Source organism: Pelodiscus sinensis, chromosome 17 (genome assembly GCF_049634645.1).
Source record: "Pelodiscus sinensis isolate JC-2024 chromosome 17, ASM4963464v1, whole genome shotgun sequence".
NCBI lineage: Eukaryota > Metazoa > Chordata > Testudines > Trionychidae > Pelodiscus > Pelodiscus sinensis.
Genome location: NC_134727.1, coordinates 16,781,053 through 16,807,584, shown reverse-complemented (window position 1 = coordinate 16,807,584; position 26,532 = coordinate 16,781,053). Strand labels below are relative to the sequence as shown.

At 48.8% G+C, this 26,532-nt stretch overlaps 1 protein-coding gene across 13 annotated transcripts in view; it reads left to right on the top strand.

Annotated features, from left to right (window-relative positions):
• Positions 1 to 1,561: 1,561 nt before the first annotated feature.
• Positions 1,562 to 26,532, top strand: part of ABLIM3 (actin binding LIM protein family member 3) — a 120,590-nt gene continuing 95,619 nt past the window's right edge. For 3 of the 13 annotated variants that reach the window (XM_075900229.1, XM_075900231.1, XM_075900226.1), the window contains exons 1-2: positions 1,564 to 1,720; positions 2,128 to 2,242. In XM_075900229.1, the coding sequence (XP_075756344.1) occupies positions 2,230 to 2,242 (13 nt within the window). In that variant the 5' untranslated portion in view covers positions 1,564 to 1,720; positions 2,128 to 2,229. Of the gene's footprint in view, positions 1,721 to 1,744; positions 2,243 to 26,532 lie in introns of those variants that run through there. The other 10 variants (XM_075900237.1, XM_075900236.1, XM_075900230.1 and 7 more) reach the window with 6 other exon arrangements.

The window sequence follows — 26,532 nt, the reverse complement described above, 5'->3', positions numbered from 1 at the left end:
CAAAACTTGTTATGCTGCATAAACCCCCCTTTCATTGGACATGAGATCATGGGTTGCTTCTTTGAACCTTGTGTGAGCTACTCAGAGCATCCTCAGGTGGGACTGCCACAGAACAAGTCCCAGTTCATAAACTGTATCTGACTGAATTGCAGCTCCGGTGGGTGACACTTAACTCTGGAAGGCACAGAGTTACTAGCAAAATAAAGAATGAATGGCTCTTTGACATTCTTTCCAGAATCCTGATCTGATGCCTGCAAAGACAGCCTCTGGCTGTCCCAGGGAAGCCCCAGAGAAGGGCATTATTTCCAACTGCACAGACAGGTGGGATACACACATTCTTCCAGTTCCTGTACAGCCCGCTTCCAAATCATTGCCTGATACACCCATGTCAGCAGACCTCCTCCCCATTTCCAAATGTGGGACACAGTGTGGGGAAAAGGTCCACAGCTAAAGGCCAAATCCTGAGGCCCTTGATCCAGCAAACCTTCCACTGGAGCCAGAGGGACCAGGGCACTTGAAAACATTGAGTGAGAATCTTACCAAAAGAGGACAGCCTTCTCTCTAGTATAAAACAGTATTTTCTATGGCCCCAGTTCTCTGAGCAACATTTATAATACCAGGGAGTTTTTTAGGGGATGAATTAGATCTATCGTTTAAAAATGGGCCGCTTTTCCGCAAAATGTTGCCACCTGTCTACACTGGCCGTGAGTACTTGCACAAGAACACTGCCGTTCTAATGTATAAAATCAGTGCTTCTTGCGCAAATACTCTGACGCTCCCGCTCACGGATAAGCCCTCTTGCGCAACTGTTCTTGCGCAAGGGGCCAGTGTAGACAGGCAACATCAATTTCTTGCGCAAGAAAGCCCGATGTTTAAAATGGCCATTGGAGACTTCTTGTGCAAGAGAGCGTCTACACTGGCACGGATGCTCTTGCGCAAAAGCACATCTTTTGTGCAAAGGCACATGCCAGTGTAGACGTTCTCTTACTCAAATATTCTAATGCAAAAACTCTTGTGTTAAAGAGTGTTTGCGCAAAATCTTGCCAATATAGACGTAGCCTCTATGTTTTACAATTATAAAGCTTTAACTTTTTGAAATTGTCTCCTGTTATTAAATAATCCATACCTGACCTAGTCATAACTTCCTGCAACTGTGAAAAATTAAATAAATCCAAATAAAAAATACCTAAAGCCCATCATTTTGCACAACAGTGACAGTTTAAATCAATCAAAATGGAAAAAATACTTAAACACCGATATTTTCCATGGAAATTGTAAACAAATAGAAATCCCCCTTTGCCAAGCCTGCTGAAGAAGAAACTGATGATCTTACAATCAGCCCGCCCTGTAAATACCGGGGGACAGTGATGACAGGGAAAGGTGAGAGTTGGAGAACCCATCGGATGAGTGAATTCGGGAGGAATTTGAAAATTGCAAATGGATACACCTGCTTGCATGCTTGCCTTCACTTTGCAAACTCGATGCATGGCCTGCACCAAGCAGCGGCGCATTTCGGCCAGCAGAGGGCAGCCTGATCAGCTCCTTTGCCAACAGCAGGCTCAAGCCGAGCAAACCCTGCCCAGTGGAGCTAATTTCCTCTCTCTCTCGCCTTCCCTTTTCATCACAATTTTCAGTCTCCAGCCCAGCCCAGCCCTGCCGGGCTGAACTCCTCCACCTGCACTTGAAAGAGGCTTCTGCTGACAAACTTGCCTGAGAGGAGGTGAGCGCCAGGGGGGGTTCTCCTCGGATAGATTCAGGGGCGAGGGGGAGCAGCTTCATCCGATAAGCTCTCTGCGGGCCCCCTCCCCTTGCTGTGGTCCACACCCCCCTTGAGCTATAAGAAGAGCGGGCGCTGGAATTGCTCTGCATTGCATGACAGCACCCTCCATAGAACTCGGCTCTGGGCAAGCCGGAGTCAGTCGTCTGCGTGCTGCTTCACGCCGTGCAGCGACTGCTGGGAGGAGAGGGAGCCAGAGGAAAACCCTACCCTGCTTCTGTAGCTCCTCTTTATTATCTGCCTGCTAAAAATTAAGAGCAAAGGCAGGAGCCAGGGGAGGTAATAGCGTGGGGCCCAGGAGTCCCCTTGGCATGAATTAGAAGGGAATCACACGGAAACATTTTTCCTAGGAAGAAAAGGGGGGAAACCTACTCCTAGGAAGAAAGAAAGAGGTTTGGAAAAGCAGCTTTGCCCCCTTTGTTGAATGAGAAGGACAGAGCAGGACCAGCAGCATGAGCACTAGCAGTAAGTACACCTCCTTCTTCCTTTGCTATGGGAACGGGGCTTATTTTGTATGGGGTCTGGCTGAGTCGAACAGGCAGGAAAATGTCACATCAGGGTGGACGATCCCAGGGGATTGGATTTTTTTCCCACTTCTTGTCATGTAGCAAAAAATGGTTTTCTGAGGTGTTTTTGTTTCTGAAGATGACTAATGTGCTTAAGCCCCACAGACTTTTGGGACTGTAGTTCATAGAATGTATTGTCTACATGCAACATGGTCTGAAAGGTCTGTATAATCACACACACACACAGATGTGCTTGGACCACCGCCTAAGTATTAATAGACATGGGTCTGCTATCACTGAGAGGTGGGCAGGGTTGGCTCAGAATGAAGGAAGATCTAGGAATACTGTCCTTTTCCTTATTCAGGTTAGTGGGTATCTGTATGTGTGTGAGACAGGCACATGCTAGCTATGTATGAATTGCTAAAGGAGCAGAGCTAGCTAATGTACTGCATGAGATCAGTAAAGGCACATACTGCCAATCTGGATAGCTCCCTATTTTGAGACTTGGATTTCAGAGTCTTGAGGGAATAGTTGGTGTTTGCAAGTTGTTATCCATTTCTCTCTCTCTCTCTCTCTCTTTTTTTATTATTATTATTACTGTTATTGTCTAGCTTGTTAGCAGAACTCTGGCTCATTCCCTTAAGAATGCACTCAAGCCAGGCAGCACCAAAAGCAATCAATACAAAATACCATTGGAGGATTTGTCTCCTCTGCTAACCAGCTAGGGCTGGTCTCCCCTCAGATTTGACTTTTTTAGCTCTAAAGGTTATGTGCATGGAGAACTCCCACTGACAGAGCACCAGCTGCCCAATGATTCTTGAGCTCTATCACAGTCCTTTGCCTGCCAGTCCCGAGTGTCTCAATACCAGAGGGTGGAGTAGCTCCAAGGTAGAGTGCGAGGAAAAATTCCTTGGCAAGTTCCAGCTGACAGAACAGGTGATCCCAGATTTATTGGACTGTGTCATGGACAAGTAAACTTTCCAGGTGCTCTCCATGGGAGCCACACCTGAAACATGGGCTGCTTATTGGGTTGGGGGGGGGAAGAGATGTTCACAGAGGAGACAATAGGGATCAAATCCTTCCTCAGCCACTGGGTGGATGCAGACTAACAAAAGGCACCCACCCTCTGTGTCTTGCTAGGTGATAAACTCCAGAGCTGGTGAATAAATGGCCTGGAGGGAGGGGATTGTACTACTTTGCTTGCTGGATTTCAGGGATTAGGCCGATCATCTGAGAACACAAAGGGGCTGGATTCAAGCTGGAGAGACTGGGAAGGGATTTTGCCCAGGAGAGAATGTTGACGAATGCAAAACCATTCCTCCTGGTTATTTGCTTCCAGCTTTTAGCCCCCAGCTCAGGTGCTGACAATCCCTGCTTGTGGAATCTGCATTTCATAAAGATCCAATTGCTCTGCCAAGCGGGCGGGCCAGTCAAAGCCAAAAAGCAGAAATAGCCCCTCCTCGACTGGTGAGAGAAATGTGCTGTAGAAGAGGCAGCATGATGAAATGATTAGAGCACGGAATAGGAGTCAGGAGACCAGTGAGTATTCCTGATTATGCCATTGACCTGCCATATGACCTTGGACATGTCCCCTTGTATGTCTCCATTTCCCATTTGAGGATGACACTGGGATAATGATGCTCTTTGTAAAGTGCTTGGTGATCATTGATTGAAAGGGGCAATATGCTGGTGGTCTTATATGGCTGCTTGTGTGATTCTAATTATTATGGTTAATGCAAGTTTGGAAATGTTAGTTGTTGCTATCCTCACTAAAGAGTTCTGAGCCCCAGAACTGGGCACAAAAGGAACTTGACATGCCTGTCTGTTTAGTGCATCTATTGCCATACTGTGGCTAGGGATGCCAACGAGTAGTCGACTAGATGATTAACCGATAAGCCTAAGGTTATCAGTTAATCTTGTCTACTACTTGCATTTCCCCCCCACTTGCTGCCTCTGTATCAGAGGCAGCAAGCGGGGGGGGAGGGGCGGAGGGGTGGAGCAGGAGCTGGTGCTGGGGGGAGCCGTCTTAAAAGCTGGTTTCCCCCCCCCCCCAGCACTGGTTCCATGGTGCTGCCTGCCCCCATCTCCCTCACTACTGCAGCAGTAGTGAATTGGAGGAATCGGAGAGGCTGCCATAAGGCAGCCTCTGTCATTAGTGGGCCTGCCCACCATGATTAGAGGCTGTTTCACAGAAGCAGCCCCGTCAACGGCGGGGGGGGAGGGGTGAGGGGATGGTCTGAGCTCCACATGGACAGATGCTGCTCTGCATCCTGTGGAGCAGCCTCTGTCTGTGAAGCTCGGACCCCCCCCCCATGGACAGGGGCTGCTGCCACACCGCACTGCTGCTTCTGATTCAGAGGCAGCAGCGCAGGGTGGCAGGCAGCCAGCCCATGAGGGGAGCTGGCTTTTAAACTCCCTTTGTGAATCGGCTTCCCCTGCATGGAATAGCAGAGGGCTCCCCGGGAGTAGGGCGGGTAGTGTACTGGCAGCCATCCCTGGGAACTATCGAATAGTTGAAGATATTTTGTGCAGTCACATGACTATTCAATTATATGATAGGTCACATCCCTAACAGTGGCTGCTGCTGTTTACAGGAGCACGGAGGGGCCTCCCTCAGGATCAGTCCCCTGTTGTGCTGTGCCAGATGCTGCACAAATGTAGGATGAGACAGCTTCTTCTGCCTACAGTTTGTTTCAAACCTCAAAACTAGCTGAGGTTCTGAAACATCAGCGTACACGAGTCCGTTCTCATGATGTGCACGAAGCTGGAAGTGGCAGGCATGCGTGGGAAGACCACCACTCCTGTTCAACTAAATCGATTAGTTTAATAAGTATGAGGGGAAAGCAGAAAAGAAGGAAAATTCCCCTTGGTAAATGCTTCCTGTGTAAGCCCTGGTGGTGGTGAATTCTACATGCCTGGGGAGGGAAGTAATACAGCAAACTCCTGTGGCATAGCCCCGCCACATGGATACTGACCATTGCCTGAGATTCCAATGAATTCAACAATCCTACATGGGGGAGAGAGGAATCTTGCCCTGGTGTTTTCCATCCCTCCTCAGCTTAGTCCTTAAGATGCTATCTCTTGATGGGCCTCACTTCTTCTGGCCAAGGACCTGGAAGGGACTCCCTCAGGAGAAGCTGTCCACAGAGACTCCCAGAGTCCCTGGAGAGACTTGATGAGAGGATAGTCTCTCTCCCAGAGGCTGTGTGTGTGCTTCCTGGCACACAGCAGTGTCTTACATTCTGTTTTTTGCACCAGTATTCTCAACAGTGTACATGCTTTGCTGGCACCCTGCTCTGAGTAGCTGCACCAGTGTGGGGGAAGGGACAGCAATATGGTTATGTAGACGTTCCCTTCCCTCCGCCCACACAAGTGTTGCCACTACCTGTTGGCTTGAAGCAAAGTGCTAGGATTTGCAGAGCAGTGCAATGCACTCCTCACTTGAGGAGTCAGAGCAGGGCCCGAAGTCAAATGGGGCCTGTCTGAGGCAGGGCACTGCACTATTCAATTCACTGTCCTCCTTCAAAACTGTCCTCATAACTCTCCTTTGCCATGAGGCCTACAAAAAGCTTGGCAGTGGTCAAGCTGCTGGTGTGCTAGGCAGGGGCGGCCCATGAGCCTAGTTCCCTAGGTGAACTAGGCAGTTGCCTAGAGCGCATTGGCCCTGGCGCCCATTGATGGCCGTGCAGGCAGGGGCGCCGATTGCGATGCCTACCTGGGGCGCCAGCTTCCGCAGCCAGCCTCAAGCCACTCATGATGCTAGGACCAGTGTCTGCCATGCTGCCCAATATTGTCTCAGTTTCTTTGTATTCTCCTGTCTATGTCTGTCTGTTGCCTCTTACTTACATTGGGCTGTGTTTGTTCTATGTTTGTACAGCACCTAGCGTGGTGGGGTCCTGTTCCTGGCGGGCTCTGGGGTGCTACAGAAAATTCAGATCACTTATGGGGCTGGAACCTCACTGGTGTAAATCAGCACAGCTCTATTGATGTTGGTGAAACTAAAGCAATTGACACCCACTTAGGAAATCCTGGGCCCCTTCCTATAACTCTCCTCCTCCCCCACTTTCATTTCTAAATTGTGCTTTCCAATAACCTTAAGATCGTGCCTGAACCCAACAAGAGGCAGGAAATTCAAATCCGAGGGCAGCTGCACTTGTGCACGGCCATTGGAAAGGTCACTAGTGAGTTCAGCGTGGGATATTCTGTGCCCTGGTCATACATCTGACCTCCGCCACATGGGAGGGTGTCCACCATAAGGGCATGGAATTGTACCCGGGCTTCTCAAAGTGCCAGGCAGTGATTGGGTGGGGATGGAGGAGTTTGGCTTGATTTGAGAGGCGCTGTACACACCTGTCTTCCACCTCATTCCCACCCTCTACGGGGAAACAGCCTGGCATGGAGAAGGTGTCGTGAGATGAAGAACCCAGAGCTCAGTTACAAATGCATGTCCTGACTCGGGAGGGCAGAGGGATGCCGGGGCTTGGGGTCATAAAATGCTGCACTGTGGGGAAGGGGGCTTTGTTCTTTCCTCAGCAGGATGGATTCACAGGACACACAGTGGAAGTTCAGAGGGCCTGACCAAAGACTGCAGTGTTAATGTTTACACTTGTTCAGCTATTTATGCCTCTTACTCGAGCTCCACTAATTGGTTACAAATGGATTCATAGGGATATAAATAGGTACATCAGTGCCCCTGAGCACTTCTATTGAAGCTGGATCGCTTGATGCAAACCGTTGCCAAAAAAAGGCTCACTCTATGCAGCTTCTAAAATCTCTACAGGTTCCTAGGCATAAATGCATCGCAAGTGTACAGACAGACAGAGGTGTGTGTGTCAGTCAGTCAGTCAGGGTATGTCTACACTACCCTCCTAATTCGAACTAGGAGGGTAATGTAGGCATACCGCACTTGCAAATGAAGCCCGGGATTTGAATTTACCGGGCTTCATTTGCATGAAGCCGGCCGGCGCCATTTTTAAATGCCGGCAGTTCGAACCCCGTGCCGCGCGACTACAGGCGGCACGGAGTAGCTAGTTCAGATTAGGTTTCCTAATCCGAACTAGCTGTACTCCTCATTCCACGAGAAGCCTAATCCGAACTAGCTGCGTGTAGCCGCGCGGCACGGGGTTCGAACTGCCGGCATTTAAAAATGGCGCCGGCCGGCTTCATGCAAATGAAGCCCAGGAAATTCAAATCCCAGGCTTCATTTGCAAGTGCGGTATGCCTACATTACCCTCCTAGTTCGAATTAGGAGGGTAGTGTAGACATACCCCCTGTCAGTCAGTAGGAGGAAACCATCCCACTCCTGTGGGCAACCCTGCTGGAAAGGCCTTGTCTCTTCTGCTCACTAGAGGCTCAAGGGCTGACACTGCCCAGGAGAGTTAGATACACTTCCCATCAAAATTAGACAGTTGTAAGCTGTATTGGAAAATCTCAGACAGCTTTCAGTGTCTCAGGTATGCACTGTGGGCTTGGTCTCCTAGGCCAGTAGCACCTTGGCCATTCCCAGCAGGATGCACTTGAGCTGAAATTCTTACAGCTTGTCCTTGGGGCCAGCTCTCTGGGGCCAAGAGGCCACATCCTGGTCCCAGGGAGATCCGTGGGACTTCTGTTACTGACTTCAGTGGAAGCAGGGTTTGACCTTGGCAGTTTAATGCAGTAGCACCAAGGGGAGCCATGTTCAATCTTTTCTGGGGCTCCCAAGTAAACAGTGGTGAAGTTGCCCCCAGCTCCAGCCCCCAGTGATCCCTGGTGCCTGAGTCTCAAATGCCTTTCAGCACAGTGAGGTGGTGTCACTCTGGTGGAGGACACGCATCGAGTGACATGGCGATGAAAACATTGCATTGTCATGCCACAGCTTGATTGGAGCGTGTGCGCCACTTGTGGCAGCTGTGGCTTGAGCTGTTAATTCATGAGACAGCGTCATTGAAGCCGTCCCTATTTTGAACAAAGACACAAGTGAAAATCCTCCTAGAGGAGATTAAACCCAAGCCAACATCCATGAGTGTGGCTTGAACCCAGCTTGTCCTTCTCTGAACCTGGATCCCATCAAATACAGAATGGGGTGGGGTTAATGGGTCAGCGCAAAAATCGAGGGAGGTCTAAGGCAGGCTGAGCCACTGACTTGCAGTATGACCTTGAGCAAGCCCTTCAACCTCCTTTTGCCTCAGCCAGCCATGCTGAGACAGAGCAGTTAGAGTTCTCTGAGCCACGCTAATCCAGAGGGAACAAAATTGCTGCCCCCATTTTCCCCAAGCCCAGCAGGACTTAATTCTACCACACAAGGCATTGCCTCTGGAAACCTCAGGTGCTACAGGGAGAGGGAAGGTCTTTCAAAGTCCATTGACCTGGTGGATGCAAAGCTTCCCCCAAACCCACCCTCTGGCTCCTGTTAATTATCCCCTCTGATCCCTCAGCTGACTGAGCTGCCTTGTAACGTGTGGGGAGGAGATGGTGGGAAGTGCTGTCCACGGAATGGATGTGGTAAGTACCACGCAGTGCAGGAGAGTTGTGTGGTAGATGGCTTACAGAAGGGGAGGAATTGCAGTTATTTTGTCCCCTAACTCAGAATCTCAGTTACATGGTCATCCACTAAGTACGATCCACAATAACCTCCAGGGATATGCTGGCACAGGGTGTTTACCTGCAGACTCTGTTACTGCTCCAGGATCTCGTGTAGCTTACGAGCGCCATGTGGAATCAGTCCGGAGTCACACTTGGTGTGCTGAGTTATTGGGTCTCTGCCTATTGTAGAGGCTCCACCTCAGCAGATGAGTTTGCACCAAGTTCTGCTTTTGTCTTTAGCCGTGCCGGTAGGCCCTGACATTTCAGTGCATGCAGTTCAAGGCCAACATCCGTTCATGTGACATCTGAACATGTTGGCAGGGGCCTGTGCAATGAGATTTCATAGCTTCTAACTGCACTGTGCTTGGAGTGAATTGGAGACAAAAGCTTCGAGGAGGGGCACACCCAGGCAGGTAAGACGCCGCCCAATGTGGCGGGAATGTGGCCACTGTGTCTTACTGTTTTGTTGAGGCAATTTGTCACTTGTCTATTGGATGCTGCCAGCATGCCTGTCGATCTCTGCCCAAAGGAACTCACAAGATCTGGTAAGAAGGCGATGTAGACCTGTTTCAGGCAGACAAGTAGGTGATGGGGTCATCTCCAAAGAGACGCTCTTCTTCCATGAAGATTTTTCCTATTCAATAAAGAGGTCATCAGTTTCAAAGAGGGATATGAATGCAAGGGAGATCGTGTGATGCTCCAGGAGAGAGTAAATCCCAAGAAAGGGGGTGGCCTTGGGGAGAGCTATTCAGAAGAGTAGCGTGAGTGGATTGCAGGCAGCAAGAGGTGACAGTAGTAATGGGAAAAGAGAACAAAGATGTCGGCAGGAACAGATTTATATAGGACCTTGGATGTAAAGAACAAGTGCTTTTGATCAACACATCTTGTGTGTAGCATACAGAGCCCATTCTAATTTCAGCCATGACATCCATGGAGTAGGGATATTGAAACTATGGGCAGTTGGCACTGGAGCTAGGAGTGATCTAATGGATCCCTGCCTGCTCTTGCTCCACTCTAGCTAGCACCTACAACTAGCACAGTGTGGGTGGCAGCACCAGATGGCAGCTTGGGCTGCCCGACTGTGTATAATGGAGGGAAGGAAGGAGAGACTGGGCAGGTGTTTGTGCTACCTGGCCACACTGCTGTTTTGGGGCAGTAGTTTGAGCAGTGCTAGTGCAGGTACATCTACACAAGCTGGGAAATGTAGACATAACTTGTAGTGTCATAAGATTCTCCACGCACTGCTACTTCCCTTTGATTCATGTGCAACCCAGATGCCTTTCTTGCAATCTCCCTGGAGACAAGTAGCCCTCTAGCTAGTGGGCATTCCAAAGGAGCTGTCTTTATTAACTTTTTGCACATGTTGCCAGCCCAGGAGATCTTAATCCCAGTGAACTATTGTCTAAGCTCATGGTCATGAGCAAAATTTCCATCCCATAAGGTTTCACTGCTCTTCTCAATATTCTTCCCCAGCCATCTTGCATAGTGTCTGAGGGCAGGGAAAACATAAGCCATCCTTGAAGGAAGGCCAGAGACAAGCAGGCAGTAAAGTCAGTTGCAGCAATTGAATTACTCAGAGTGTCCACATGCTCTCACAAATAAATAGTGAGTTTACTAATGACAGAACTGAGATCACTTTAGCCAGATAATTATATTTGCGATGCCAGCAGGCGGGGCTAATGATAGACTGTCCTCTTATCAATGCGTAGGCAGCATGGTGCCTGCCATTTCTCTCTGCGATCCAGAGAGGGAGTGGAAACAAGCCCACCAACTTCCTGTTAGAGCCTGCAGGCCTATCATGATAGACCCCTAATGAAGTGCCTGGAACATCTAATTAGATATTTTTAGACTAACTGAATCAGCACTTCAGAAGCGAGGGGGAGAGTGTTGCTGGCAGGGAAGCAAACAAGGCAAGAGGGGGGATGGCTACATAAATAGGTACAGAGAGGGACTCTGCCAGCCCTGCAGGAGGCAGCGTCTGGCTGGGATTGTGGCTGCTGCTCATGCCAAGCAAATTGAGCGCATCGCCTGGGTGGAGGAGGCTGCCGCAAGGGAAGTGATCTTTGCTTCTTACAGTGATGGCAGCGTGGTGAACAAGAGCCAGCCAAGCCAGCCTGTCCGCTTCCACCCTCCCTGCCTTTTGTATTCAGAGGCACCATAAATCTGAGAGTTTTGGAAGTGCTGTGAGCCACAGCCCTACTGGCTACACATTGCTCTCTAGAGAAGGGTTGTCTGAAGAATAACAGCAGAGAACTAATCACATTTCTCTGTGAGCGCAGCACTGGGGGCCATTACACTTGCTGGTGTTTGATGTGTTCGACAGGTCTTGGTTCATATACGCATATTCCCTGTATGGTCTTGGTCACTTAAAAGCTTCATCAATATCAACCATCCTGCCATTTGTCATGGGTTGGAAAGTGACACGAAGAGGCAGGGGCATGTGATTCAAAATGAACAAGCACTAACTGTAGCTGTTGCTTAGTCAGGTGTGTCCTTTCCCTCTCCTCCACCTGCTCCAGCTCCTCTCCAAGCCCAAAGCTGCATTCAGACGTCTGCTATCCCTATATTACCCTTCTCCCACTTGGCAAGGCCTTTTTATGGTTGAGAACTGGATGGAGCACCCCAAGGGCTCATATGGAAAAGTCCCACAGTAGAATTGACTATGGGCCTTTCTAGAAAAGTCCTACAGAAATGAATACAGGCCTTTTTGGAGCAGGCCAATCAGACGTAATGGGAATATAAGTCAATAGGATTCTGCAGGAATGACTCTAAGCAGCTATTACATTCAATAGGGAACTAGATTCAGTGAAGGTTTGAGGGGAGTCGTGCTAGTCTGTAACTTTAAAAACAACTTTTTAAAAAACATGAAGTAGTCCTGTGGCACCTTAGGGCATGTCTACTCTAGGAAATTAATTAGAAATAACTTATTTCAAAATAACTTCTGAAATAGCTTGCCCATGCTATAGGGTAGCCTCGAAACTAGTCTGAGACAGGCTCCCTTAATGTGGATGTGTTACCTCAACTTAGAGCCCCAGGAAGCACTGGGGAGCAATTACTTTGAATGACTCTGGGGAGTAGTTATTTCAAAATAACAGCAGTGGAGCATCCACATTACCACTATTTCTAAATAACTATTTCAAAATAAGTGTTGTTCCTTGTGGAAAGCAGGAGTTATTTCAAAATAACCAGCCCGTTATTTCAAAATAATGGGTGTGTTAGTGTGGGTGCTTCACTTGTTGTTTTGAAATAACTTCCCTTATTTTGAAATAACTCCCTAGTGTAAACCAGGGTTTAGAGACTAACAAAAATAGATGTATAGTATCATGAGCTTTCCTGGGCAAAACCTACTTCTTCAGGTGAGATGATCTGTAGCTCTGTGTGTTCCCTGCTCATTTCTCAGTCCAGGACAAGAAATGGGTCTCTCTGGAAAATAAAGTGCTGCTACTCGGGCTCTGGGTTGCCAGGCCAGCTTTATTACTATCATGTCATGATTTCCTTACTTAGGCCAGTGGGAGACTTCTCTGAGAGAGCTTTACTTTGGTCCATTCTCATGGGAGAAAACCCTTCAGCTAACTTACACGCACCCCTGCTATGAAGCGCTTACACCAGGCAAGCTTTTCCAAAGAGCATGGTCCTTTGGACTAGATATCAAAGAATGCACCATTTTAAACATGCTGACAGAATCCATGCCTGGGAAGGCATGTTAGCTGTGCTCTGTGCATCACCCTCTCCTTGTGTGTTTGCAGTTCTTCTGACTCCTCTTTCACTTGGGATGCATCTTGATTTAGGGCTAGGAAACCTTTTGCCGTAGTGATCTAGGTCTCAGGACAAAATTCAGGGCCGGGGGGCTCCAGATGGATGTTTAAAGAAGTTTAAGAACAAACTTGGTTGTTGGCCCTTTGTTCAGAGGCACTTGTTGGCACACGTCAGTTTTCATTGCTGGAATCTCCTGGGTGCAGCTGCTCACAGTGAAGTATGGACTCTGAGAAGAGGGGTGAGGAGCTGGCTGAAAGGCAAAACAGGATTGAGTTTCAAGCCCTGGTCAAGGACTTTCCTACACTGAAACTTTTAACTGGGAGAGCAAGAGACAGATGGGAAGGGAACCATGAAACTTGTCTCCGGCAAGTCACCTGTCAATTAAAAGCTCTTGACCAACTCTGATTGTGAGCATTGCATTGCAATGCAGGCTTTGTCATAAATCTAGAGCAAAGAGTAAGGTGGGACTGGGGAGGGTGACTTGGCTAATGAAGAGATTTCATTTCCGTCTTCCCCCTGTGATTGGAACTCTGCCTTCCAAACAGGTGGGCAGATTGTGATCTACCCATCTACTCTCAGCATCTCAACCTATTATGTGCCAGTCTCAATTACAGAATGTACTTCCCCAAAACAATAATCCCCCAGCCTAAGTAGCCGTCACTTGGGCTAATGATGGAGTTTTTCTGACATGTAAATAGTTTCCCCTGCTCTCTGCAGTGCACAAACAGCTGTTGCCATCCTTCCTTGGTTGCATTCTGAACGATGATGGTGAGGTAAAATTGTGGAGCGCTGAGATAGGATGCAGCATGGCTCCCGCAGCCCTACCTGGGAACACAGGGAAAATGGATCAAACAGAGACCTCATGTTGGGGCAGCGGTGGGCAGTAATTTTCACAGGGAGTCCACTAGTGAATTTTGGTATGTTGCCACGGGTTGGCACTACCCCCAGAAGGGGCGGGGCTGGGGACTAACTTCCCTCCAGAGTTGTCTGGAGCTGGAGGCTTTGAATTAAAAACACAGCAAAGGGTTTGCGGCTCCCGGATCTGCCACTACCATGTTGCCTGGCAGCTGCCGCTATTTAAAGGGCGCCCCGTCGCGGCACTATCCCAGCAGGGGCCTGAACCATGAACCCTGCTGCCAGGCAACATGGTAGCAGTGGGGCTGGGGGCCCTTTAAATTGCTGCTATTTAAAGGGCTTGTGGCTTCAGCCCCTGCCAGGGTAGCACTGCGACCAGGAGCCATTTAAATTAGATCCTGCTGCCTGAGCCACCACCTGGAAATTTGGTGGCACAGGCAGCAGGGTATAAAACAGTGGTCCCCAACCTTTAGAGGCTGCTGGGCGCCAGAGGGGCGTGGCCATTCGCCTGCCAGGCGCCAGAGGGTGGGGACACATGCACGCCCGTGCTCGGGGGCGGGGCCCCCCATAGCCGCGTGCTCGGGGGCGGGGGCCCCCTGCAAGTGCCGCGCTCCCAGGGCCGGGCCCCCCCTGCAAGTGCTGGGGGCCGGTGCCCCCTCCAAATGCCGCGCGCCCGGGGCCGGCGCACCCCCCCCCCCCCCATAAGCACCTGGGGCCGGCGCTCCCCCCACAAGCACCGCACGCCCGGGGCACGAGCGGCCAATTCGCGGCGCTCCCGGGGCCAGCGCTTACCATGCGCCCGGGCCGGCTCCGGAACGATGAATGCACCACGTGCCCAGGGCCAGGCCAGCCCCAAGCACTTGGTGGGCGCACACAAATGGCCCTGCGGGCACCGTGTTGGGGACCACTGGTATAAATACAAAGGGTCCAGATGCTGTCCATGAGCTGGATCAAAGAGCCAGGCAGGCTGGATCCAGCCCCCAGACTGCATCTTGCCCAGCCCTGTGTTAGGGAGTAGCTGCTGGGCTCTGAGCCAGAGAGGTTAAATGACCAGTCATCAAGAGGCCCTGTCATTCATCCAGTTTCCCTCATGGAGCTCGTACGCGCCCTTTGAACCAAGGATTGAAATTCTGCTGCCCCAACAAAGAGATTGGTTGAAACCACACAGTTGCAGTTGGATGAAACAAAGAAAAATTTGTCAGTTTGACTTGGAACTAAATGTTTTGAATGTCAAAATGAAGTAGCAAATGAGGCAAGGTCATGTCAAGCTCGACATTTTCATAACTGTTCCCATGGGCATTTTGGAGATTTGGTTTGGGGGTTTCAGCTGAAACTTATAAAAACACCATTTTTCAGCAATTTTACTCTTTTTGCCAAAAAGATCCAGTAGCCCATCTCTCTTAGTACCAGATCCTCAGAATACCTCCCCCGTCCCTGGGAACCCCCAGGTATAGCCTGCCTGTTTTCCCCCTGCTGGTGGAGTTCATGTGGAAGGATTGGGCTGCCAGACTGAGCTGTTCTCCAGCAGCTGCTGAGCTGGGGGATGTGACAGAACTTCAGTGGCATGCTCTTGCGTTGTATTCTCTAGTGCTGGGCTGTGCTTCATAGCTGTCTTCCACCCTCTCCACAAGGTGAATCAACTAATCCTGAATCAACTGACCAACTAATCCTCTTCTCCCCAAAAGCAGAAGTGTTTCTCAGAGTCCTGTGCCTGCTCCCTGCTGCTCTTGGGAGCTTGGATCTCTCTGCCTGGTGCAGTGAGATGATGTCTGGAAGAGCTAGCAGCCACCTCATACAAACCAGGGAGCATTTTTCATTCCAGACCTCCTGTATTCAGCATCTCCAGGGGAACAGACCTGCTGTCTAGTTTAGTTGGAGATGAGACTACCTGTCTGGGGCTTGGAAAGGATTTCAGTATGTGGGTCCTAGGAGGATCCCTGAGCTGAGGGATTTATAGAGTTGAAGGACAGAAGGGATAGGTCAATCATTTAGTCTAACTTCCTGCATAACACAGGCATATAGAATTTAAGGATGGTTATCCCTGCATTGAGGTTGACAAAGGGCCTCCACTCTTGATTTGCAACCATCAAAAAATGGGAATTCACCACTTCTCTAGCCAGTTTGTTCCAATAGGTAATCACCCTCACCGTTTAAGAAATAATTAACAGACTCCAACTGCTTTCAACCCTACTTCTGCAATAGGAGCCCCCAGCCAGGCAGTGCTCCAGGTAATGGTGAAATCTCCCTTCCCTCAAAGCAGCTTGTTGTCTGCTCTGCACTCTCTCTCCCTCCTAGTCATAAAACAGCCCTTAGAATGGGAAAGAGGTGATATAGATACTATGTGGTCTTTCTCCCCCTCTTCAGTCTCTATCAACATGACTGCACCCATAGAATTCTGGACTGCTCCCCTTTGTGTCCTCTTTCATATTTCCTTACTAGCTATCTAGCCTTGGCATCCTTAGGGAATAAAGAAGGTAGGGCATGGTGAGATTAAGTCCTTTTCAGCCTCTTGGGTACTATCAATATTCAGGTCACCAAAGTATCTTCTGAAAGTGACATGATCTAGTTGAGGCTCTTCTACAATTGAACTCGTTTCCAGACACACCCAACTTCAGATAATTTGATAGGCTGGAAAAGATCTCTGCATGTTCTGACAGTGACATTCAGTGTCATCCCCTTAGGTTCCCTGCAGTGTGCTATCAGGTTACGCATGGTGTAATCCCAACTAGCAACAGCTAAGGGAGTCTTCCTGTGGCTAGGTCAGCTTGCAAACACAAAGCTGGCAAAGGCAGACAGATGGACAGCAACAGGGAGCCTTCTGCTACCGTAACAAAGATTAAGCGAGGTTCCACAAGCTTTAACCAATCAACAGCCTAGAAGGCTATCATATGAAGGGTCCCATGCAATCTAGGCACAGAGGTTGCTTTGTCATGCACTTCAGTTGTCTTGTCAGACTCTTTTCCTGATCAGTCATCAAGTAGCTTTGTTATTCCAAAGTGAACTGGCCATCTTCCCAATAATAAACTGAAAAGAATTAGCACTCTGTTTCTCTTTCTGAAGCTGGTGAGATGCCATCACAAACAGTCTTTTCCTATCTCCAGTTTGTTTTGGTCAGCTTCAGCAACAGGCTGTTCAAAATACTCATTCCTTTCAATGACATTCAGAATCCATGCTTCGTCCCCAGAAATCTGACTCTTATTTTCTTATCTTAAGCTTTAGAGGGGTAGCCGAGTAGGTCTATAAAGTGCTACCAGACCATTTGTTGTTTTCTCCTGTACAGACTAACAAAACATGTAGATGGTATCATGAGCTTTCATGGGCACAACCCACTTCTTCATCTGCTTTTGCAGAAAAACTTGCCGGCTGTCTACACTGGCTGCTTGAATTTCCAGAAAAGCACTGACGATCTCATGGAAGATAGTCAGTGCTTTTCCGGAAATACTATGCTGCTCCTGTTCGGGAAAAAGTCTTTTTCCAAAAGACTTTTGCGCAAAAGCACCAGTGTAGACAGCACAGTACTGTTTTACGCAAAAAAGCCCCGATCACGAAAATGGCGATCGGGGCTTTTTTGCGGAAAACCGCGTCTAGATTGGCTACGGACGCTTTTCCGCAAAAAGTGCTTTTGCGGAAAAGCATCCTGCCAATCTAGACGTGCTTTTCCGAAAATGCTTTTAACGGAAAACTTTTCCGTTAAAAGCATTTTCGGAAAATCATGCCAGTGTAGACATAGCCTACATGTTTTGTTACTCTGTACAGGAGAAAACAACAAAGTCTATAAAGTGCTACCAGACCATTTGGGGCTTTTTTCTTTTCTTAGTCTTAGTACAACTCCCAGCATCCTTGAAAGCAGGCCTTCCTGAAGTTCTGCTCCTCCCACAGATGTCCTTAGCCTAGTGATCCAGTTAAAAAGAAACACATTCTGTTGGCAGAAGCTTCTGGAGGTCTTTGCTCTGTTCATGGAGGAGGTAGGAATTTCTTCCATGTTGTATGACAATCTTCTTGTCCATCCTGTCGAGTTGTAAACTGGTAGCAATACAGACCATTGCATAGTCATAGCATATGTAACACATTGCACTTAAGCCTGCTCAAATGTCTCTGCAGCATGGGTACACTTGTGGGTAGCACCCAAAGACTAGCAAGTGACGGACCAAAAGGATTTACTGGGACCCCTACAGACAAAACTGTTCCCTTCATCTAGGTGTGAATACATCCTGTAGAAACTAGATGCAAAGTTAGGTGCATCCAGCTTCCTTTATTCATTGGCTCTGTAGATTATTAGGCAGGAGTGATGGTGCTGCTGCGCACACTGCACCTTGAGTCCCAGCCCCTTTGTGTGTTGGACAAGATATATGGCCTATTTCCAGTGGTCTCACCAAATTGCCCTTTTATGGGGACATCACACCCAGCCTAGTCTACTGCATGTGACTTGCGTATGTTGCCAAGACCCTCCCTGCATCCTGGAGCGCATGATGAGAGGGAAACTGCAACTTGTGACTGATCAGCTCTTTGCTTTGGCACACGTGTGTGTGAAAACGTCTAGCCGTAGGTAAGCCGCTACTGTGAATCCCTGTAAGGACCAGTTAAGATGTAATTTTTGCTAGTGTGAGTTAGGGGAATGGCTTGCATGTCAGAGTGCTTGTCCAGGAATGCTGAGTCCCACTTCTCCCTGCAAATGAACTCGGTAACAGGCAGGTCACCTGCCTCTCTGATTAGGTGTACAGTAAAGCCAGCTCGTACAGGGCTATAAAGACAATATCCCATATCTCTGAGGATGCTCCCAGTCAAAAGTTTGTATGGTACTTTGAAAAGAGCTAACAGCAGTGAGAGAAAGGAGTGGGTGGCTGGGTTCCTAATAAGGACTGAAGAGGAAACTGGGCTGGGGGTAATGGAAAGACTTCAGGGAAAAGCTTGTGAGTGATTACACTAGGGGAATGCTGTCTTGTGCTATGGAGCCGGGTGCCCCTGAGTGACTGGGAACCCTATCAAAATTCTGACTGACATGTGCGAACTGACAGTGCTCAGATGAGGCAGCGGGTCACCCCCAGCCCAGACAGCTTCTGTTAAGTGTTCTCACTGCTCCTGCAAGACAAGTTGTCATTTTACAAATATCTGAGTGAAACTTGCTTGGTCCCATGCCTCCCCTCCCCCCGTTCCCCTTGTGACTGTCACTCCCGGAGCTGCAGGGGAAATCATTACATCACTGTAACACAAATGGTTTTAATATTTCACCCATAAATCCTTTCCCTGGCTCCACATACTTACCAGGGGGCTGAAGAGGCAAGTTCTCAGCTCACAGGTGCAAACCCCTCTGCAGACACAGCCTTTCCCATTTGCATGGAATGCAGCTACTTTTACAGATGCAATAAGCAAAAACATCCACTAAGTGGGTCTTGTGTGGTAATTCTTTGCAGGTTACAGGCTGTTGCATTTCCACTCTCTGCCAGTTTATACTGATAGGGAACAGTTGAGTCCTGCAGCTGGGGGTTCTGTCAGCTGTCCACATGCTCCTCCACGTAACAGCCCCATGTAGATGCTCAAAGCACCTAGAGCACTATGGCAGAGCAGCCAAGTCTTGCAGCCTATCAGGGAAGGGGATCAGTCTGCCTCACAATGTCCATTTTCTCTTCTATATTTTTAATAGACTATTCGTTGCTGGAACCCCAAGAGACAAGTTTCAAAGCCACTTTTGCCAGCTTGCCCTGATATTCTGTAGTTCTGGCAATCCCAGCCTCACTGGTAGAAGATTACAAAGTGCATCTGTCTCCAAACAGCTGCTAAGGCTGAAATGACTTAGGCTGAGATTTTGCGGAATTGGGCATTCAAATCCCTTAGGTAACTTGGAAAATCTTCACATCCTGTAGGCAGTTAGGAAAGTCTAAGCCTGTGTTGTGTGTTCTGCATTTTAATTTGCTAGGTTTTGATTTGGTTTGGTTTAACCCGCCTTCTCTTTGAAATGAACAAAGGTCTAAAACTGAGCCCAAAGCTAACCTCCCCAGTCACAGCCCTGCCCGACTATGCAGAAGCTGAAATCCAGATTCAAACATTGTGGCTGACAGGGCATGGCGGCACCTGTAATATATTATCACACCAGGTGCAGCAACATCTCTTTCAAGTCACAGGCATCCCTCTCTATATTTGACATATGATGAGGTCACCATTGAAACACTTGTCGAGTATTATTTTAATCGGTGTGATATCTTACACTTCCATGCAGTGCAGCAGGGACATGTGTGAATTACATGGGAGTCTGGGGGGAGGAAGAGCTTGCATTTTGGGTGACTTCTGCCAAGATCTCTATGTCAGCCCACATTGCAGCAGGGGCCAGCGCTAATGACTGCTAACACACACTGATTGTACCTCCCTAGCAGATGATCTTGATGCTGGCTGCTGTAGACTTTATGAACCATTACAAGAAACACATAGACAACAGTAGGCCTGCAAAATTCCCATGGGAGCTTACTATTCCTAGCACAAAATCCACTTGCTAGTAGCCCTGTGCTTTGGCAAGGCTGCTGTACATCATGAATATACAGCACAATGTGTTGCATATTGTATTAGTTGGGGTCCGTTAGGTGTGTGTTCCAGCCTTGTCCTTCCCAGGGCCTGCTTATGCCACCAACAATTAAAACTTTGCAGACCTGTCTGGCTAAGCCGTGTTCGGTACAGGTTGTTGGAATGCACTTTCAGCCACCTCCCAGTGTTGGAAACAGCCATGAGGTCATTGCTAACAGGATCTCTGTCAAACTTGCTGGCCTGTCCAATGCAGGCTGCTGTTCCCGCAGTGTCCTTGGCTCACTTTGTATTTCTTTTCACAGCAGTTACCCAAATAGTTGGGAGACACAGAGACTGAACTGGAAAAGGGTTAATGTTCCCCTGAGAAGCCTGGGTGATGAGAATAATGCATGCATTACCCTCGCTTATAAAAGGATGGTGTTCATTTGCATGCCATTTCCCGGAATCCTCTGAGAGCTTTGGGCTGAGGCCTGTGAACAAACCAGAGCCAGCTTGGAGAATGCGCGACTTCTTTTCTCCTGAGCTCTTTGCCAAAGATCATGTTCCCTTTCCATTATCCTCCATACCCAAGGTGTCCAGCATGCTAGCCACATGTGGATATTTGGCCATCTGAGTGAGGCTAGTTTGCTATAGCAGTAGCCAGTTACTGCATCAGAACTGGTTGGACACGATGGCTCCATACCCTTATAAAGGGAATAAGTCCATTACTACCTGCATCTAGCCTTTCTACAAAGTTGCTAAGTTCTCCGGAGTTACTTTTTTGCATCTCACTTGTGTGGCCCCAACTTTTCTGTGGGTCAGTGACCCCTGACTCAAAACAGGTTCCCTGCCCTTCTCATAAATTAAAGACAATGTAGAAACTTTTTGGCTACATCTAGATTGGCATGACTTTCCGGAAATGCTTTTAACAGAAAAGTTTTCCATTAAAAGCATTTTCGGAACAAAGCGTCTAGATTGGCATGGACACTTTTCCGCAAAAGCACTTTTTGCGGAAAAGCATCCGTGCCAATCTAGACGCGCTTTTGCGCAAAAAAGCCCCGATCGCCATTTTCGCGATCGGGGCCTTTTTGCGCAAAACAAATTTGAGCTGTCTACACTGGCCCTTCTGCACAAAAGTTTTGTGCAAAAGGACTTTTGCCTGAACGGGAGCAGCATAGTCTTTCTGCAAGAACACTGACAATCTTACATGAGATCGTCAGTGCTTTTGTGGAAATTCAAGCAGCCAGTGTAGATAGCTGGCAAGTTTTTTCCGGAAAAGCGGCTGATTTTCCGGAAAAACTGGCCAGCCTAGACACAGCCTTTGTGTTTGACATAGTATTTTATTTAAAAATGAAGCCTGGACAGCAAACCCCCAATTGGTGCCAAGCCTCCATCTGGCCACAGCATCATAACACTCCTGTACCCCACTTCCTCCCAGACTCTAGATCTGAGCCTATCATACACTGGAATCCCTTGCCCTGAGCTCCACACATACGCCAACCCAAATTCCTGCACCCTCACATCCACAAGCCTGTGGCTTGCTTAGCACCCCAACCCTCAATCTGACCCCAACACTGCCCGGCTTGGAGTCCCCTCCCTGAGCCAACTCCCCTTCTCCACCTCTTACCTGCATCCAGATTTCCTCCTAGAGCTTGCACCTCTCACCCCTTCCCACACCCAAATCCCTCATTCCCATCCCAGTTTTAATTTTGGTAGCTCACATTGTCCATGTGTAGGAAACCATGCCACTGGACTGAGAGATGCTGTTGCCTTAGCAAAGCAACAAGGTGAAGGAAGAGCCCTGCCCATGCGCCTCAAAACACGCGGAGCCAAAATTTCTCTCCCTTACCGTGTATGATGATGCTTTTTGCAAGGAGAAAGCAAATGCCGTCTCCAACCAGTGACTTCCCCCTGTACATCAGAAAATGGAATATAAATGTGAAAAGCTAACGTAAGAAATGGTTAACTGACCTTGGTTAATGCCCCGTTTCTCAAAATCCTGCACTGTGGCACAAAAGTCTGATTTAATGAAATCGTTTTATATCCCGTGAATCCAATGTAATCTAAAACCCAGAACAAACCATGGGTTGATATTTTCCTCATTCTAGTCCTTAAAAAGGGACTCGTTGTTTGGAAAATGCCAACTTGGCCTGGCCTGCTGACCACACATTAATTGTCGCTAATGAGGGGATGGAAGACTTGGCTCCCAGAATCCCCTAGGGACAGAATTTCACTTCAAGGGGAGAAGAATGCTCCTCAGTGGATTGTGTCTGATGGGCGGGGGAGAGCGCTCTGACCTCAGAAGGGACTAGTTTAGCCACATGAATGGATTTGTTATTGGAGACTGCCTCTATTCTCGTACCTACTGTACTCTGAGCCCAGGCTTAATTCCCACTCTAGTGCAGAGAGCGGGGAGTGTTAAGAGGATCTCCAGTGCTTACTGTACACAGATGGATTTATTATGCATATATTCCAGAGTAATGGGGGGGCTCATTCTGAATGGGTGGGGGAATAAAACCCACGTAGCTCTCAGGCGCTGTTCCACTTGGTCCGGAGCACGAGGTTGCTGCTGCTGCGTGACAGCAGAACTTGGCCCCAGTGATTGGCAGTCTGTCCCAGGGCCCACCCATTAATATTTTCCCCCTGCTGCTGAAAGGCATGGAGGGCATTTAATAGGAGACAGTGCTGTCTGTCTGCTTGCTGCTTCCCACACTGACAGCCCTTCTCCTTTTGAAGTTGTGCTGCTAGGCGTGTGCAGAAGCTGGAGAAAACAAGTGTGGGAAGGAAGGGGGGAGAGAATTACGTCTTTCCCTGAAAACCCTGCGCAGATTCTGTGGGAGTTCAGTATTTTAGACAGGCTCTGCTATTTGCCGTTCCCAAGTTGTGTCGCAACACTGACAGGATCCATATGCTTTTTCTTCTCCTTTATTTCTGCCCTAGTTGAAATGAGATTAATTGGCCACTTTTAATTTATGGTGAATAAAGAGAGCAAGTGCTGTGTGAGATTCCCTCCTGCAGCGTGGTGAGTGGATTCCCATCCCACTGCCCTCACCACCCTTCTCTTCCAGTGCATCCCATTCCTTTGCATGCCTTACTTCATGTCCACCCTGCTCTGCCGGTGCATGCCCGCCCCACTGTATTCCATACCTTGCTCTGCCAGTGCGCCCTATCCTCCTGTATGCCTCGCTCAGCCAATGCAGACCCACCCCATTCTGGTAGTGTATGTCCAACCTGCTCCCCACTCCTGCTTTGTCAATGCACCCATATTTCTGGTGTGCTGCCCTACACATCTAGTCAGGGCGTCTCCACTCAGCTCCATCACCCTACTCTGACATGCAGTTCTCCCAGCTATTCTGGACCTGGGATCCCCACCCATCTCTATCACTTCATACCTCAGTTCTGACTTGCCACGGACCCAGCCTGTCTAGTCCCGGCCTCCCCAGCCGCCTCACTCGGTGCCTCTCAGCCCTGCCTGCCAGTTGTTCTGAACTGGGCGATGTGGATTGGTGCAGACTAGGCAAAGGACGCCAAATTCATTTGGCTCATGAGGAAATGACTAAAATTTTTTTAAAAAATATTAAAGCTAAAGTCAAAATGATCTAATACCCTGGATAAGGAACGAGCATCTGGGGGTAGTGCTTAAATTATCCAAAAGCACAAAGTTTAGTGTGGAAGTCCTAGCGTAAATGCTGCCTGCCATCTGCAATGTCCCGAACTAAGAGTCATTCATTTAACAGAGTTAAAATATTAGGACTCTAGTATTTGGGGACAACACTCCTAAAAAAATGACGCCAAGAATGGCTTGTGGAAAGTAAATCTAGCAATGAGTATTGCTTGTCCCTCAGTAACTGAAAATTTGGGCTAGGTCATCCTTCAGAAAACCCACTCCCTCCGAGAAATATTCCAGTCACTGTCCCAGTTGCGCTGCTCAGTGGCACTCTAGCTTAGTGCCTGCTGTCACTCTGGATAGGTGCAGGTTAGACTCATTCTGCTTGTGTAGAAATCGCTGAAATAAATCTAGCACTTCTTATCCAGAGCTTTCAAAGCACTCTGTGAGGAAGGGCAGGTAGCAATCTCCATGGGGTTGGGGGAAGAGAAGGAAGCAGAGTAGGAAGGTTTCATGTATTTACAGGATGGGCTGGATTTCAGGAGACCTGTGTGCACTTGTGCCAGTCACATGCTTGATGATTGATTGCGGGTCCTCCAAGACTACAGTGTTGAGGGACAAATAAGCAACTAGATGGATGGATTTGCCCAAGATCACAATGTAAATCAGTGACAGAGCTGGGAATGGAGCTCGAGACCCCTGGCTCCTGGTGCCCAGCACTAACTGCCTAAGCAACACTGTTTGAGCAGGGCAGGCTTTGAACCCCACCCTCCAGCAGGAGAGGCTGAATGCACTACCTCCTTAGTGCAGCCTGGCCACTTGTGAGTTACAGGAGCGAGAAGTGATGCCCAGTTTGCTGGCAAGGTGCTCTCTGTGGGTTCTGTCACCTACCCGTACTGGCCATTCCTAGGCTAGTGATCTGGAATGCCCACTAATTACTCCCGTGATTTCTCTTTCGCCCGTTTCTTTTCGTTACAAAGACTGAGAGTTCACTTGGCAGCTCTTTCCCACGCCGTTCTTCAGCACTCCAGCTCCACTACCCTACCGCTCTCCTGGGCATTCTCCCAGCAACTAGCCCCTGATCATGCTCTGCCTTCTGAAGTGTGATCCCTCCTCTGCAGACCTGCAGAAGCCTCCAGCCTTGCGTGAGTCAGGCACTTGCTGTTTCACTCAGGGCAAGAGCCTGTTTAACATTCAGCTACTGCAAGGGCAACTCAGCACGAGGGGGACTTCCCCTTTGGGACTTAGTTCATTAGAATAAACAGCCAAGTGGGCTGTTGCTTTCCACTGCAGCTGAGAGAGGTGGTAGCTGCTGTTTTCAGCCCTATCCCTAACCACTGTCTTTAATTCTCTTTGACTTTCACTCCATTTATCATCTTCAACAGAGAAGAAGGGAAAGGGAAAGGGAAAAGCTCTGCCACTTTTGCTTCCCAGAGGCTTGTGCTAACATTTTTCTGAGTGCATCCCTGGAACTCACCTGCACTTCACCCCCAGCACATTATCAGGCTCCAAGTCCAAGACCTGGCCTAAGATGTTGCTGACGTCTTCTACAGTAGGAAGGAAGGAACCTTTTTTGGGTTGGGGACCGCTGATCCACAGAGAAATCAGTCAGGGGTCACACACAAGTGAGAAGCCAAAAAAGAAAAACCAACCCCACTGATGAGGCCCCCAACTGAGAAGGAGAAAGATCCTCCCCATATCAGAGCCTAGGAGGCACCAAGCTAGTAGATTTTGTGTGCTCCAGTCCTGCAGAAGGCTGGCTGGAGTGGGGGAGGGGCTGAAGCATCAGCATGGGCTCCACATTTCTGAGCCTCAGACCGCAAGCGGCCCCTGGGCCTTAGGTTCCCCACCCCTGCTCTACAGCAAGGTTGGTGGTTGCATCTTGGAACCCATCATGGATCAGGACTGCCGTGCTAGGCGCTGTACAAGGAGAACAAGACAGTCCCTGATGCAAAGACTAAATGATTTAAAGAGTAACTTGAAACCATAATGTCCCCATGAGATCATCACAGGTAGGTCACTTCTGTGAAGGTCGTACCAAGGTGAGGATCATGGGAGGGAGCTGGAATTGTCCAGAAGGCCTTGGAGAACAGAGAGGCATGTGTTATGTGAGGTCCCATCTTAGCCTGGTTTTGTGGGCCCGCCCCGACTTTAACACCAGGTCTTTGAGTGAAGAGCTGTTTCCCTTTATTATCCTGTCAGCTTTGTTCACCCCAGCTGTATCTAGAGGTTGCCATGGCGATTCTGCTGCAGCTCAGCAGTGTTTGTTTCAGGAGGCATCCCTTGGATGGTCCATTGCCATGTACGGGAAACAGCCCTGGAGGGTGTCAAGTGAAGCTGGAGTTTTATAAATCTGGCATTGTTCTCCTCTTACTCCCAAGTGCCCTGAACCGGTAATGCCTCACGGTACCCTGGGTGGCCATGGTTCCTCCTATGTAAACAGCAGTCCTTACATGAAAGGGGGTGTCTAGCCTGGGCCTGAAGGCAGCTCCACCCCCACAACCCTGCCCAGCAGGATTTTGTAGCATTACCTTGACACAATGGCATTGGGAAGGAGCTGGCCCCTGTGCCACAAATTTAATTTAATATCAAGGCTTTGCTGGCCTCTCCCCGTTGTGGTGTTAATCTGCAGTAAATGTGTTTTTAATGAGCAAATGGTATTTGAGTAACAAAGTAACTACAGCGGCCAGGGCTGTCCATAGACTTACAGGCATAGCCCTATGCGGGCAGATGCTAATTTAAAGCCATATAACACCTTACTGAAACCCCATTTCACACTCCCAGCATTCCCCTGCTTTTCCTCTCCCTCTGCACTAAATGTCTTGATGCATCAAGGAATCACCATCAGGACATCCCTTTCTGAGCTAAGTACACTCCATTCGTCAGCTACCACTGATGATGTCACAAACTCTGCATTAGGCCTAAGCAAAACCCAGGGTCCAAACAGCCTTGAATCTTTGGGAAAGTTCATATCCGGA